Source organism: Mytilus trossulus, chromosome 3 (genome assembly GCF_036588685.1).
Source record: "Mytilus trossulus isolate FHL-02 chromosome 3, PNRI_Mtr1.1.1.hap1, whole genome shotgun sequence".
Lineage (NCBI taxonomy): Eukaryota > Metazoa > Mollusca > Bivalvia > Mytilida > Mytilidae > Mytilus > Mytilus trossulus.
In genome coordinates, this window is record NC_086375.1 from 22,993,322 (window position 1) to 23,010,427 (window position 17,106).

Consider the following 17,106-nt stretch of genomic DNA (forward strand, 5'->3'; position numbering starts at 1 on the left):
CCTAACATCCAGAAGCTTATAAATATTCATGTACATATGTCCATATAAAAAACCTTCACAGTACCAAAGTCTATGAATGTAGTCTATGAAACTTTTTTTACATGTGTGCACCCATGTATGCAGATGTTTCATTAAATCAATGGCATAGATGTCAGACAAAACAAAATTTATAGGCAAAACATTTTGTTCTACCTCCTAATGTTTCTTCTCTTGTTTTATTTAAACTTATTTACTTTCAGATGAAATGCAAGGCACTAGAAAACCATCATCTGGATCTAAAAAGAGGCCAGGTACTGGCAGAAAATTACCCCGACTTCCAAATGATAAAGGAAGTCCATCAGGAAGTGAAACTAGTTCCAGGATGAGTGAACGTAGCTCAAAATTAAGTGAATGTACAAATAGTCCACGATGTCCATCAACTCCTAATGAGTCGAAAATGAAAGTGACGATTTCTGACAAAGTTATAAATAGATATGATGACACTGATACAGAAACGGTATCAAAAACTAAATTTGAGACAGATTCAGAAAGTAACTTTACAAGGATTGAATCTGATACTGATAAAACTCCACAAAGTTCAAGGTCATCAGGGGCTAGTATTGATACAGATATTTTATTGCAGGACACGGCAGATGTCGTAGCTGCTGTTGGAAATAAGAAATCCATGAAACCTTCTTCTAAATCCTTACAAAATGGACATGATTTTTCTTATATGAATGGCAAAAGTCTTACAAATGGCAAAAGTCACATGTATGGAGATTATCATGATTCTGAAAGTATGGTAGCTTATATAAATGGTGACGAAGAATTTGATAAGCCGTCTGATTATGGAAGTCCAAGGGAAAACTTGGCAAAAAGTACAAAAACCAAAACTACCCCTAATAAGAAACCTCTAACTAGAGTTTACTCAACTAGTTCTGCCCAAAGACTTCAAAAGTTCAAGGAGACTAATTTAAAAAGGACTGTGAGCACTGGTGATCAATCTGCTGTTTCGGATGTTTTAAGTGAAAGTGACACTTCTACTGCTGATTTATCATTGGATCTTTCTACCTTTGAGGAAAACAATCCAGAGATAAATAGGAAAGGTTCCAAAGGTAAAGGGACTATTTCTTTGACAAGGCCAAATCGCGCATTCCAACTACGCCGTCAGAGAGCAGACGGCGATGTGCCAACTACTCCAGGTTCTGATATTTCTGATAGCTCATTCACAAGTGTATCAAAACCACCATCTAGAAATGCCAGAACCCCTACAACAACTTCTTCCAGGACTTCTAAAACCCCTACTAGTATGAGGGGCTTAGGCTCAAGGACTCCTACAGGTGTATCAAGTAACTCTTCACTTAGCTTTTCTAAATCTGTGGGATCTCGACAAAGCTGGCATGGATCATCGTCAAGGACAGATTTGACTGTAACTGGTGTTTCAAAGGGACGTTCTGGGAAAGTATCTGATCGTAGTGATGCTAGTTTAGGTGCTCAAATTCAGCGTAAGGGTGAAGACAATGCTCGTACTTCAAATTTAGCACGGACAGAAACTGGTAGACATAGTTTAAAACTTAATAAATCCTTAAGTACTTTAGACAATTCTTCTTCAGATGTTAGGAAATCAGATTTAAAATCATTCAAAAATAGATTAAAAACAACTCAGTCATATGGATTAAGTGTTTCTGGAGTAGGAAATAAAAGTCAATCTCAAACACAAAGTGCGAGTGCAACAAGGTTAGCTGAAGAGGCAGCATGGAAACGTAGAAAGGAATATGATCCTCGAAGAGCAGTTGCCGAAGCTAAAACTAAATCTAAGGAAAAAACTAGTACTAATATTTCATCTTCATTAACTTCAATGAAAAAGATGACTCGGTCATCATCTTTCACAAACTCTTCTGAACTAGGACGTAATCGTAAAGACAAAAATGACTCTCTTTCTAGTGCAGAAGGAACTGACACCTTTGATGACAGTAGTATAGCCTCCTCTCACAGAGGATTTATTCCTTATTCAGGAAGATCTCAGTCTAGTCACCTCTATAAAACCTCGTCAGAAGATGACGAGTTAAGTCTCGTAGCAAAATCGGGTCAGGTTAGTATTTTGTAATTGATACTTTTGTTAGAACGTTTTATGTACTGTGTGATGAAATATTCTTATTTGTCTTTTTTGCTTCCATTCTTGCACATAAAAATGAACCATACCAAAAAAATATACAAACACAAACAGGTAATTGTTTAAAATTTAAATTTAACATATATTATCTGATTAGTGCCACAGTGAGATATTTATAAGCCCATTACAAGAAATTACAATAATTGTGGCTAATTTGATAAATATTTGGCTAATTGGAAATTTATTGGTGTCAAAAGTTGGATGCTTTTAGCTGAAACACATTTTATACCAGACATGTTAGAACTTTTAGTTGGTGACTCAGACTTTTGAGACCAGACAAGTAGAATAATAAGTTACATAATTATCTTATAATTTTTTAGTCCCAGGATGCATCATGTTCTGAGGTATGCATGATATATAACATTCTTGTGCATATTGTGATTCTTAAAATGCATGACAAATATGAAACATACAGTGAAAATTGCATGAAATTTTAAATGAAATAGGGCAGTAAGGTCAAGTTTTGTTTTGTTTTTCTAAAGTTTTTATTAATTTATTTGAAAATAAGTTTTGAATAATTTGGTCCTTTTGATTTAACTTGATTATATAGTGAACGGAAAACAAATTTCAAGTTCATTAGCCTGATTATTCTGAAAAGGCTAACTGCTGAAATGGTTAACTGTAGATGCAGACTTATAGCTCTTGAATCTGAATCTGTGCAGTTTTCTAATATTTTGGAACATTAGCATGATTTAGTATTGATATGAAAAACATCATAAAAGTTAAATTTGTAGTTTTGGTCAATCAAACTTTTTAGATTTTTACAGCTTTCTTTCTATAAAGAATTATGAACAGAACTAAAAAAAAAAGGGGGGGTATTTACTAAAGTAGGCTTGATCAAGGTTCAAAGAAGAATTTTGATGTAATGTAGCATTAACAAAAATTCAAGTTCAAGTTCAAGGTCCGCAATATATGATAGCTTTCTTGCACTTCGTTTTTCATTTTGTTTCAGTTCAGTTTTAATGTCATTTTGGTATTATTTCTGTGCTCTTGGTGTATATTTTTGTTGCAGATTTCTTTTTCCTGTATTTATGTTTCATTGTTTTATTTTCTGCACCACTGAATTCTTATTTTTAGGATTTAAGTCGGTGTTTACTTGGTAGTAAACCACATTTGTCAGCATTCACTCCGCCACCTCCTAAACTTGCTTCTCCTTTACCACGACCTCGCTCTCTTTACAACAAACGCCATTCTGTCACGGGAGACACGACAGAGTTTTCCGATATCATCAGACAATATCATAATAACGTGTTATCACAGGTTTGTGCTTCCGTGTCGCTGATATCATTGTGGTGGGAGTAACTGCATGCTCGGCTATATAATTGCTGATGGCTACATGAATAATGTTTAATTGCTAAAAATAACCATGTCATGTATCTTAATTTACATATACATTTTTTGTAATTAACTTTGTAAACAAGTAATCTTTTATAAGCTGACTAAAAAATATGTTACAATTTTATTTTTAAAGGAAATAAAACCATGTTCTTTTCTAATTGATGGGTTAAAAAAAGCGGTTAACATTTTTTGACTTACCTGAAAATTCTCTGAAACAGATCTTTTTAGCACTAAATTTTTATGCATAATACATTTTTGAATGACATGGTTAAATCAGAATTCTACAACCTTACAATATTTTCTTGCATTAGCCAGAATTATTTGGGTTTCAATATAAGCTGCTTTTAAATGCTCTGAAATCAAAGTATCTGTGTTTCCATTTCATCCAGTATTCCAGAGTTCTTAAGAATCTTTTTTCCTGGTGGTCCATTTTATTTCTATTGCAAAATAGCAAAATTTTGGTGGTCAAAACCATTGGACTACCACTTTTCGAGAACTCTGGTATTCTTTTTTGGAATAGCCTTTATTGATATTCAACTAATAAAATATGAATGTTTTTTTATAAGAAAATATGGATAAGGTTGGAAGAACTTCAGCTATGATTTGTCTAAATGCTAAATGTTTTGTCTGTTACTGCTTTATTTTTTTAGCAATCAGATTTTGTTACATTTATTACATTTTCAAATAATCAGGAGAACATTTCTAAAAACCGATTCAGAAGGAAGAAAACTTTTAAACATTTGAAAAATGAAGCACTATACATTCACTATGTTTTTATATAGAAATATTCAATAAAAATTATTAAATTAAACTGAAATATTTTTTATTTCAATTTTGAAACGAGACTCAAAACTTCTATGCAAAATATCTATTTAATGTAAATCTTCCTATTTCCATATATCATTTTAACATCAAAGATCACTGATGATTGCCAATTATTATATATGAAACAAGGAGCCTGGGGCAAGATGTACGTCTTTATTATCTTATTATATATAATAAATATATACTATATCCAGAGAAGGTGAAAGGAGGCCTGCATGCTTTAATGTATAGACCTATGTTAATATTAAAATTCTGGCAAATTATCTGATAAATCTAACAAATTTATACCTTGAAGTTATACATGTAATAATACTTACATGACTTATATTTGTACCTGAAAGTGACGATTATAATATTTACATAACATTTATAAGATTGGATGGTGTATATGAACGCATGTATAACTTTGTTTACAAAATCTATTTTAATTATAATGAGGTCATTGCCTTCTGTGTAACGAAGGTTGACCTTTCAGGAGTTCAATTACTATTTCGTTAATGATATAGGTCATTGGCATTGTTACAGCGTTTCTTTCTATTTTGGTTTCTTGAAGTACTTTCACTGAAAAAAATACGCTAAGTGCTTCTACTTTTCATTGAGAATGAATAAAGATTCAGCTTTAAAACACTTATTAAAGATGATTTGGAGTATAAGTTGTGAATATTTCAATGAGACAACACAAAAAACTAAGATAAACTTCCTTAATTTATCTGTTACTGTCAAAGGCTGGTTAATAATAAATAATACCGGTTACAAAAAAACAGCAAATAAGTTTACCATTAATATTGGTTATATTATCTGCATTTTGTGGTGTCTTAGGACTTAAGTTTCTTCAAAAACAAAACAAATAAGTGAAAGTTGTATGGATGTGTAGCTAATGCATTTAATCATATGAGAAATAGCAGATGGGAGGTATATATCTGTGCGACAGAAACCTCCAAAAATGCAATATATGTATCTAATGATCAGATTTGTAGGTTATAATGGACTTCATTTCAATCTATTATGCAGCTAACAGTTTTAAAATGTATCATGTTTTAGAAATGCACATAGTTAATATAAGGCACAGTAGATTAGGAAAAAAAGTTCAAAGTTGCATGCATTATCAAATGTGCACTTACAACAATACCATGTATGTACATTCTTTGTCATTCAAATTGCCTGACAGCTATTGTATCTGTTGATGTAGTGTTCATTTGTTATGTTTATCTATTTCAGTCATATGACAACATTTTAGTATCCTCTATATACCAGCTGTCACAAAAACTCAAGTCAAAGACCAATCATGTAGTCCATAGATTAAGGTTAGTAGACACAACAATTATTCTCAGCTGGGGACTTTGTGGCCAAGTGGTACATGTATAAGTAGTTCTACTACTGTAATCACTAGCCAGTCAACACTGAGGTTGTGAGTTTAACTCAGCATGTGCTGGTGCACTCAACTCCAATCTTAATCGGCTAGGATAGTCAATTTTCCTGTCAAAAGTCAGTGATTTTCTCCTGGCACTCTGACTTCCTCCACCAATAAAAACTGGCCTCCACGAAATAACCAAAGAGACTATTAGAGTAGCGCTTAAAAGGGGCATTAAAACACCACCTATCAATCAATCAATCAATTATCCTCAATTATCCTCAGCTTACTGTATTATGGGGAAAAATAAGATGGGTTTGAGAGCCAATGAGACAACTATCAACCAGAGGCCAAATGACATTGATGCAAGAAATGTATAAGGTCACCAAACGGCCAACAAGCAAAACCTATTCTGTAGTGTAAGCTTTGAAAGGCCCTAAAGGTCACTGAAAGGCCATAAAAAATAGCAAAATCTATACTATATAGCTATGTATGAAAACTTCTGACATGACAAAAAAACAATTCAATTGAAAAAAACAAACTGGAAAAACAGTAAAGAAATACAGTTTCCTTGTTTGCTAGGTAGACCATGAAATTAACATTATGTTTGTCTACTACCTACGGAAAGAGTAACAATACTAATTATTAAGTATTCAAATCATGGGAAATTAATGATAGGATGCTGGAAACCTGTTGGGCTTTTTGTTTCGCTTGAATTACAATAGTTAAAAACATCATGGTTCACCAAGCCAACTAGCAAAGTTAAATGTTATGCTTGAAGAATTACACACAGAAGTTGTTTAGCTACAAAAAGATAAGAAGGGATATGGTATATAAATTCATGTCAAAAAAAGTTCTACACACACATGTAGGCACATATAAGATAAATGCATCACTGCAATTCTAAAAGATAGATCTTGACTGAAGGGAAATATCATTAACAAACATGATCTCCCCAGGTTAGGGGGAGGGTTGGGATCCCTTACATGTTTAACCCCGCCACTTTATTTATGTAAGTGCCTGTCCCAAGTCAGGAGCCTGTAATTCAGTGGTTGTCGTTTGTTTATGTGTTACATATTTGTTTTTCGTTCATTTTTTTACATAAATAAGGCTGTTAGTTTTCTCGTTAGAATTGTTTTACATTGTCTTATTTGGTCCTTTTATAGCTGACTATGCGGTATGGGCTTTGCTCATTGTTGAAGGCTGTACGGTGACCTATAGTTGTTAATGTTTGTGTCATTTTGGTCTTTTGTGGATAGTTGTCTCATTGGCAATCATACCATGTCTTCTTTTTTATATGATCTTGACCAAAGGGAGATAACTATTAACACTCATCACCATATATTGCAAATATGTGTATTTTATTATGCATTTATATACCATATGTGACTTTATAATTAAAACAAATATAGGATGACAGAGGAAACAAACTATACATCAATAGGACAACAAATTATTAACAATAATTGAAACTAGAGGTTTGTGTATAAACATATTGATGAAATTTTAATGATTTGTTTTTTTATTTCAGAGATGAAGATAGATTATTGGTAAATTCTCCTTCACCGATAGATGACATCATAGATCAATCCATGAACAGTGAAATGCCAGCTTGGAAATCAGCAAATCAAGAACTGGCAGGAATTCTTAGTAATTTACAGAAAATTGAACACCATTTACGATGTAAGATTTGAAATAAGGATTCAAAATCAAATGTTAAATGAACTCATCAAAGATGCCAGGGTTTAAATTTTGTATGCCAGACACATATTTCGTCTACAAAATAATCATCAAATTAAAAAAAAAGAAAGAAAAAAAGCCAAATAAAATAGAAGTTGAAGAGCATGGAGATAGACATTTACGCAAGGTTTTTCAAACTACATAAAGATATATTACTAATATTTTGAAAAGAATATTGGAAATGTCATATATAGTACAGTATCAATAGTACCATTGCCTACGTCAGTAAAACAGTATAGACTTGATGTATCTCATGATATGGTAAAATAAATAAAACAGTATAGACTTGATATATCTCATGATATGGTAAAATAAATAAAACAGTATAGACTTGATATATCTCATGATATGGTAAAATAAATAAAACAGTATAGACTTGATATATCTCATGATATGGTAAAATAAATAAAACAGTATAGACTTGATATATCTCATGATATGGTAGAGTAAAAAAAAAATTGGAGGCATTTATTATTCTATAAATATATGACTAAAATTTGATGTAACTGCTCTTTCATTAATAGAATTAACAGGGATACATGTAGATGAAGTAATAAAAAATATTTTCTCGTTCTAGGTTTAAATAGAGTTTTATTCCCGGGAGAAGTGAGTCCATCCGATTCTGCAATGTCAGGGAGAGAAAAACAAGAATATTTACAAGAAATAGAAAGAATAAGAAGTGAACTAGCAGGATTCCAACCTATTGCAAACAAAGAAGACACTTGGAAATTAAGACATGATGATGAATCTGTTGAATCTGATTGTGAAGAACTTGGTGGTGCAGAAGAATTCTTCTGATTTTTTGTTAATTATATTTACAAGCGCTTTGTGATATTAGAAATTGTTGTAGAATTCCAACAGTGCTTTTAATGCTGCCAAATATATCTGCTGAAGTCCCAGAATTATTAAAAGTGTTGTCTAATGCTCTGTGTTGTCAGAGGTAACATTTCAAGGTCATAGGTTATCAATGGATTCCTTTTAAAGGTCACAAGCAGTCAATCTAAATGGAAACTACTGACCATGTTTTAATGGTTTGAAGTTTTATTCCACAATGTTTTTATATAAGATTGGAAAAAAAGTCGAATTGTTTGGTACATATTTCTTAAGACGCATAGGAAATTGATTTATTTTCAAAATTACAGCTGTAGAAAAATTATTTAATTACCAGAGGTATTCTGTTTATTTCATATTGATGGAAAATATTTTTTTGATTTCTAAATTCATCTTTGAAGAATAAGATGTTGTCTTTTTTTTTAAGGATTGAAAAATGCAAATAGTGCTATATGTCCACAAAAATTATCAGGAATCTGGAAAAAATTATGTTGAAAGATAACATAATTATTTGTCCATTCTAAAGAACTCTAATGCATTAAAACAAATACTTTAAAACCATTTTATTTTTAAGAAAACCTTTTATCTGTTGTTAAGAGTGTTCAAAAGATTGTTTGTGATAAATAATGAATGATATTATTTTTATGAGGGTCATCCATTGAAGCAAGGTTTTCCTTTTTCATAAAGTCTTGCAATACAATTTGCCATTTCAGATTCTGAAGCATTATGGGTAATTTCACTGTTCTAACTTGAAATGAAAAATAATGTAACATTATTAATTCAATTTCCAATGTTTAGAATTTTAGTAGCCAATCACAACTTTGGTTTTTGCTGGAGTATATATTACCCAAAAGGCATCAGATTCTGAAACTGAATTGATGATGTAGAGACTGAGACAAAAGTTTTTTTTTCGCAATTCCTCTTTTTCAGCGGTAGAGATAAAATTTTACTGAAAAGGTTACAGAAAAACACATCATAGCAAAATTTGTTTAAAAATTTTGAAATTGATTTTCTTATTCAAGAACATTTAGATGTGATCGCAGAAATGGTGTGTTGTAATCTTTTTTTTTAGAATAAGAGGAATCCAATTAAAGGGAAGTAACTTATATTTGATGGATGATCCAGAACTTCTGTGATATAATTTCTCTATTGTATGTTGTATTTTTTTTTACTATTAAATGGTTAAGGCAGTGCCAACATGAATTTTAATTCATTACATATTTAAATTTTTATTTCTTATACAAATTAATCTTTATAAACTTTGAAGAGTAACTTTAAGAAAAAGTTTTATAAAGAGAAAAGTGAGTAATGTTTGAAAGTCTGATGTGATTTTTTTAATCTGTTTCCATAGACAACTTTAACAAATACTACAGAACTTTGTTCATACAAGCTTACTTTAAAGAGAAATGATTTAAAATAAATGAACTTACTAAGCAAATATCTGTAAAGCTAAGCTTAAGATTATATATTCAGTTGGCTATTGTGAAATCCAAGATACTGATGTTGTAGTTAAGTCTCATACCATACTTTCAAAATCTCAATGTACTAAGGCTTGTTTGTGAATTGTAAGAATGACAGATAAAAACACAATATCTGAATGTTAACAATATACCTTTAATATACCTTCCTAATCATGTATTGTAACTTATACAAACTTACAAAATTTAATTAATTCAAACCTTGTTAAGAATGTTGATTATGGTTGTTATTTTGTTGTTTGTACTTCAATATAAATGCAGAAATTAATATGGTGCCATTAACCAACCAATACACAACACCTAGCAAATGAACAAATTTTATGTCTTTGATACAAATTATTTATGAAGATGATGATGATGATGATAAAAAGTAGAATATCTTATTTTTATTGAGTTATTTATTACATTTTAGCTACTCATTATAAAATACCCATGTTTATTAAGGGTTAACAATGGGCCATTTTAGAGTTACCCCTATTTTTGATAAAAGCAAAATGGAAAACAAAATATTAGGTCTGAGCGTCAAATTATACCAAAGTGACATTCAAACTCAGAAGTCAAAAACAAACTGACAACATAAAAAGAAAAAAGACCAACAGAAAAAAAACACAGTACACAAAAGACAACATAGAAAACTAAGGACTAAGCAACATGAACCCTTCCAAACACTGAGGGTGATCTCGAATAACTGTGCAGATCTTTTGGTTTTGAGATCCCCACTCTTTTTATACAAAAAAAATATGCATAAAACAGACAACGTGTACATACTCCATAGGACACAATGCCAAATTTGCACCATCACATTTTTATTTTCAGAAAAAAATCATCAAAGATACTATGCTTGTAGTCAATATCTGTGAAACAATAAATATGGGTCCAACCCCTTATTTGGCATATTTAGGGGGAAATTACATCACAATAAACATGAGACCTAGTTTCAAATTGATTTGATCATAAAATCATTTTAAGCTACCTCATACCAAAACTTTAACTTGTGATGGTATTTATAAACAGTCCGACGGAGTAAGAGGAACATGCAGTCTGAAAAACATGATTCTCCCAGGCTTCTACTGATGGAGAGGTAGAAGAACAAAGGGGTAATATTTAGAGACTACTTAGTATTCATTTTCTTAGTATTCATTTTAACTGACAAGGATGTTTAAGAAGAGAAAAAGAAAATCACAAGAAAGATTGATAAACTCGAGACACAACCAAAAAATAACAGAAAGAATATCAAATCCAGGAACAAATGACAGAAAATTAAGATAGCTATACTTGAAACCCCAGCAGAAAATGGAGTTGGACTCAGTTATTTGAAATGTAATAAGTTCATGATCTGCTAGTAGAACCTGTTATGTTGCTTAGGCTGAGAAAAAAATCAGTACTGGTTTACATTTTGTTAATGACATGAAAGGGCAACAGGATTGTTATCATAACACATGGAACATAAAGTTGTTGGTATTTTTGTTATTTTATTTTCAATTTAATGCAATTAGATAACTGCAAAAAAACATTAATAGTTTAGTGATAATGGCTGTAAAGATTGTTGTGTTTACAAGCTGTCATTTGATGTTAGAACCTTCCTGAACATGATAATGATGCATGCAAACCTTCATGCTTTATGTCTGCTTTTATAGAAAACTTCAAAATGAACTGCAGCATTTACAAATGAAGAGAACTTAATAAAAAGTTCAGAGCAGGATTTTTAGTGATCAGAATATTATGATCGATATGGAAGTAAATCCAGTAGATAGAGAAGCCTGTTATAATGCCTAGCTCTATTAATAATGTTATAACTTTTAAGTCTAAGAATTCAGGGGCAATAGTTGACAAGGACTCTGCAAAAGAGGGGTGAAAGTCAAATTCATAGATCGAAAATAAACTGACAACGCCATGGCTAAAATAAAAAGACAAACAGACAAATAATAGTACACAAGACACAACATAGAAAACTAAAGACTAAGCAACACAAATCCCACCAAAAACTGGGATCTGCTCTTCAACTTTGTGCTTTACTTGACCTTTTAATTTTTTTAAATTCGAGCGTCACTGGTGAATCTTATGTAGACGAAACGCGCGTCTGGTACAAATACAAATGTTAATTACTGGTATGCATGAGTTTATCAGAAAATTTGACTTTGGGATAGATAATGCACCTTTTAATTTACAAATGAAGGTCACATATAGACCACAATTGTTCAATGTGTATGTGCCACCACAGACACAAAGGCGAAAAAAGACTAATGCAGTGCTAGATATAGAAGTGTTATACATAACAAAAAGGTTGAAATAAGCTAATACTAGAAAGGTAAAATCTTCTAAGAGAAATAAAGTAAATTTACGTCCCCTGCTTCAGTTAAGATGAAAAGTCAAGTTCACTGAAGTCAAATAAGATTTGGTTGGATTTGAATAGAACGCTGTTTTACATCTTGACCAACTGGCAATTAATTCAAAATCTATTTACTAGTATTTTCTCTTTTGAAAAGAGTGCTTGTATCTCAAATATCCCAGTGAACTTGAAATTAATGATAATACCGAAAGCCATCTCTGGATCTTTTGATATTGACACAGATGAAGTACTTCAAACTTAGACATGTGATGATCTGAACGATTTCAGTTCATCAGTTGACACCTTCCCCTTTTTTAGCTTACCTGGCCCGAAGGGCCAAGTGAGCTTTTCTCACCACTTAGCGTCCGTCGTCCGTCGTCGTCGTCGTTAACTTTTTACGTTTTGAACTTCTTCTAGAGAACCACTGAATGGAATGAAACCAAACATGGCATGAATGTTCCTTATGAGGTGTTTAACAAGTGTTGTTACTTTGTAGTCGATCCATCATCCAAGATGGCCACCAGCGGGGGACTTAGTTTAACATAGGACCCTATGGGAAATGCATACAAATGACTTCTTTTAGAGAACCACTGAATGGAATGAAACCAAACATGACATGAATGTTCCTTATGAGGTGCTGAACAAGTGTTGTTACTTTGTAGCCGATTCATCATCCAAGATGGCCGCCAGCGGGGGACTTAGTTTAACATAGGACCCTATGGGAAATGCATACAAATGACTTCTTTTAGAGAATCACTGAATGGAATGAAACCAAACATGGCATGAATGTTCCTTATGAGGTACTGACCAAGTGTTGTTACTTTGTAGCCGATCTATCACCCAAGATGACTGCCAGCGGGGGACTTAGTCAAACATAGGACCCTACGGGAAATGCATACAAATGACTTCTTTTAGAGAACCACTGAATGGAATGAAACCAAACATGACATGAATGTTCCTTATGAGGTGCTGATCAAGTGTTGTTACTTTGTAGCCCATCCATCATCCAAGATGGCCGCAAACAGGGGACTTAGTTTTACATAGGACCCAATGGGAAATGCATACAAATGACTTCTTTTAGAGAATCACTGAATGGAATGAAACCAAACATGGCATGAATGTTCCCTATGAGGTGCTGACCAAGTGTTGTTACTTTGTAGCCGATCTATAATCCAAGATGACTGCCAGCGGGGATCTTAGTTTAACATAGGACCCTACGGGAAATGCATACAAGTGACTTCTTTTAGAGAACCACTGAATGGAATGAAACCAAACATGACATGAATGTTCCGTATGAGGTGCTGATAAAGTGTTGTAACTTTGTAGCCCATCCATCATCCATGATGGCCGCAAACAGGGGACTTAGTTTAACATAGGACCCAATGGGAGATGCATACAAATGACTTCTTTTAGAGAACCACTGAATGAAATGAAACTAAACATGGCATGAATGTTCCTTATGAGATTCTGAACAAGTGTTGTTACTCTGTAGCCGATTCATCATCCAAGATGGCCGCCAGCGGGGGACTTAGTTTAACATAGGACCCTATGGGAAATGCATACAAATGACTTCTTTTAGAGAATCACTGAATGGAATGAAACCAAACATGGCATGAATGTTCCTTATGAGGTGCTGACCAAGTGTTGTTACTTTGTAGCCGATCTATCATCCAAGATGACTGCCAGCGGGGGACTTAGTTTAACATAGGACCCTACGGAAAATGCATACAAATGACTTCTTTTAGAGAACCACTGAATGGAATGAAACCAAACATGACATGAATGTTCCTTATGAGGTGCTGATCAAGTGTTGTTACTTTGTAGCCCATCCATCATCCAAGATGGCCGCAAACAGGGGACTTAGTTTAACATAGGACCCAATGGGAAATGCATACAAATGACTTCTTTTAGAGAACCACTGAATGAACTGAAACTAAACATGGCATGAATGTTCCTTATGAGATGCTGACAAAGTGTTGTTACTTTGTAGCCGATCCATCATCCAACATGGCCGCCAGTGGGAGACTTAGTTTAACATAGGACCCTATGGGAAATGCATACAAATGACTTCTTTTAGAGAACCACTGAATGAAATGAAACCAAACATGGCATGAATGTTCCTTATGAGGTGCTGACCAAGTGTTGTTACTTTATAGCCGATCCATCATCAAAGATGGCCGCCAGCGGGGGACTTAGTTTAACATAGGACCCTATGGGAAATATATACAAATGTCTTCTCTTAAAGAACCACTGAATGGAATGATACAAAACATGGCGTGAATGTACCTTATGAGGTGCTGACCAAGTGTTGTTACTTTGTAGCCAATCCATCATCCATGATGGCTGCCAGCAGGGGACTTAATTAACATATATATAGGCCTATGGGAAATATATACAAATGTCTTCTTTTAGAGAACCACTGAATGGAATGAAACTAAACATGGCATGAATGTTCCTTATGAGATGCTGACCAAGTGTTGTTACTTTGTAGCCAATCTAATATCCAAGACGGCCGCCAGCAGGGGGACTTTTGAATAAAATCAAACATAGCCTGTATGTTCCTTTCCTTATTTTAGCAACAAAAAAATATTTTTTTATATGATTGCAAATACCCAAGTAGAATCAGGTGAGCGACACAGGCTCTTGAGAGCCTCTAGTTAACGAACCATTCCCTCTGTCTTATCTTACATATATCAACTGATAGCTAAAGTTCCCTGTCTGTTTTATTTTTACTCAGATTCTAACAGCAAAGTTATAATTTTTATGCATATGAATTAATATAGAGCTCACCGATGTTCAAATCTCCTTAATCGATAAGGAATTAAGAGAAAAATCAAGGCAGCAAACACCTAAGTGGAATCCCATGAACACCTGGAAGGTATAAGATTGGGTGTGTCGACAAAGTAATCGTCTCCATGCATGGATCACCGGTCATGTGAATTCTCACTCAGTAAAGAATCACAGCCAAGAAGAGGTTACAGTTGGTAAAATTACAGTCCAAGTTTTAGTGGTATCTAAGACTAATGAGAAGAAACTTTGTATGGTCATATTTATACGAAACTTTGATGTTGACATGAATATCAATAATGTGGTAATTTTTATCAATTTCTTGTTTTGAATTTTTTTTCGAAAAACTAAGGATTTTCTTATCCCAGGCATAGATTACCTTAGCCGTATTTGGCACAACTTATTGGAATTTTGTATCTTCAATGCTCTTCTACTTTGTACTAGTTGGTTTTATAAATATATTGATATGGGAGTAACTGATGAGTCTTATTTAGACGAAACGCGTCTGGCGTACTAAATTATAATCCTGGTACCTTTGATAACTATTTGAATATTTGAAATACTAAGGCTTTTCTACCTCGGTAATATAATACCTTAGCTGTTGGTTCTTCAACTTCGTACTTCATTTGCTCTTTAACATTTTTTTATTCGAGCGTCACTGATAAGTATTGATCAGTATTTTGTATACGAATCGCGCGTCTGGCGCAAATTTTAAATTTCAATCCTGGTATTTTTGAAGAGTTTATTTGCAACTACTTGCTAGTGGAGTTTTTATTCCCTTAGGGTATCACGAGCCAAGTAGTCAGCACTTTTGCCTTGATATTAATTAATATTGATATGGTCATAATCATAAATTAACTGTTAAAAAAACTTTGTTTTGTTTTTTGAATAATAAGACTTTTATACCTCAGGAACATATTACCTTAGATGTATTTGGCAATTTGTTTTAGGAATTTTAGAGCCTCCACTTCGTACTTTATTTAACCCTTACAATTTTTTTGATTTGACTGTCACTTGTAGATGAAACACGTGTCTGGGGCAAATATAAAATTTAAAATCTTGTATCTTTGATAAGTTAATTTACTGCTGAGAAAAGAAAAGTTTACAACTGAAATGTGGAAATCATCACATGTGACAAACATTGTAGTTTGAAGTTGTCCTTCAGTGTTAATAAAGGCAGCAGTAGTATACCGCTGTTCGAAATTCATAAATCAATTGAGAAAAAAAAACCAAATCCGGGTTACAATCTAAAACAGAGGGAAACACATCAAATTTAAGAGGAGAACTACAGAAACACAACACTAAAATGTAACACACAGAGAACCAAACTATCATTTAATAATGGCCATTTTCCTGACTTGGTACAGGACAATTTAAGAAAAAAAAACAGTGGGTTGATCCTGGTTTTGAGGCTAGCCAAACCTCCCGCTTTTACGGCAATGTAAATATAACATTAAAATGACAACATTACATGACTCAGGACTACAATACAAATAAATGGGAGCAAATAAACATATAGGACAGAGAAACACACAGATAATAGCTATCAAAGGGTACCCGGTTTATAATTTAATACGCCAAACCCGCGATCCGTCATCACAAGACTATAATCAGTGACGCTCAGATAAAAAAAAATCGAAAGCCAAAATAAGTACAAAGTTGAAGAGCTTCAGTGAGGACCAAAAGTTCCAAAAAATTGTGCCTAATACGGCTAAGGTTTTCTGCCTAAGATAAGAACATCCTTAGTACATGTATTTAGAATAATTCATACTTTTGCAAACAGTAAATTCATAAAAACGAATCGATAAAAACAACCTAAACCAGCACAAAAAAGTCACAGCCGAGTTGGCCGAAAAGATCGACGCATAAAGTGACGTCACATTTGAATTTCTAACAAAAAAAATTTAAAAATCGGATACAAAAAGGAATATAACGAAAATTTATATAATTCACTTGGAAACCCAATATTTACTTCTCTTCAAGTCAACAAACCATGTGCAGTCATATGTCCATCTGTGTTTTAATGGGAATCCAAATAACAAAAGCGTCCTCATAAATAGGTTTAATTGCTCTTTGTCAAATGCAATACAAGATACTGGTATTTCTTTGTTAAATATGAACCTTTTTTCATCAACAATGAAAACTATGTGTTAATGATGACACTAAAAGATTCCAATGTTCTATTCAAAATACATACACTTGCAGTCCCTCTCCTTGTGTGGAGTGGTAACCTATGTTGTTCCTCTCGTTTCTCTGTTCGTATGGAACGAACTTC

At 33.1% G+C, this 17,106-nt stretch overlaps 1 protein-coding gene across 9 annotated transcripts in view; it reads left to right on the forward strand.

Annotated features, from left to right (window-relative positions):
• Nucleotides 1-10,098, forward strand: part of LOC134710604 (centrosomal protein of 170 kDa protein B-like) — a 65,630-nt gene extending 55,532 nt beyond the window's left edge. For 6 of the 9 annotated variants that reach the window (XM_063570983.1, XM_063570979.1, XM_063570981.1 and 3 more), the window contains 6 exons: nucleotides 240-2,071; nucleotides 2,473-2,496; nucleotides 3,230-3,412; nucleotides 5,534-5,619; nucleotides 7,198-7,349; nucleotides 7,984-10,098. In XM_063570983.1, the coding sequence (XP_063427053.1) occupies nucleotides 240-2,071; nucleotides 2,473-2,496; nucleotides 3,230-3,412; nucleotides 5,534-5,619; nucleotides 7,198-7,349; nucleotides 7,984-8,204 (2,498 nt within the window). In that variant the 3' untranslated portion in view covers nucleotides 8,205-10,098. The remainder of the gene's footprint in view (nucleotides 1-239; nucleotides 2,072-2,472; nucleotides 2,497-3,229; nucleotides 3,413-5,533; nucleotides 5,620-7,197; nucleotides 7,350-7,983) is intronic. The other 3 variants (XM_063570980.1, XM_063570984.1, XM_063570985.1) reach the window with 3 other exon arrangements.
• Nucleotides 10,099-17,106: the final 7,008 nt, after the last annotated feature.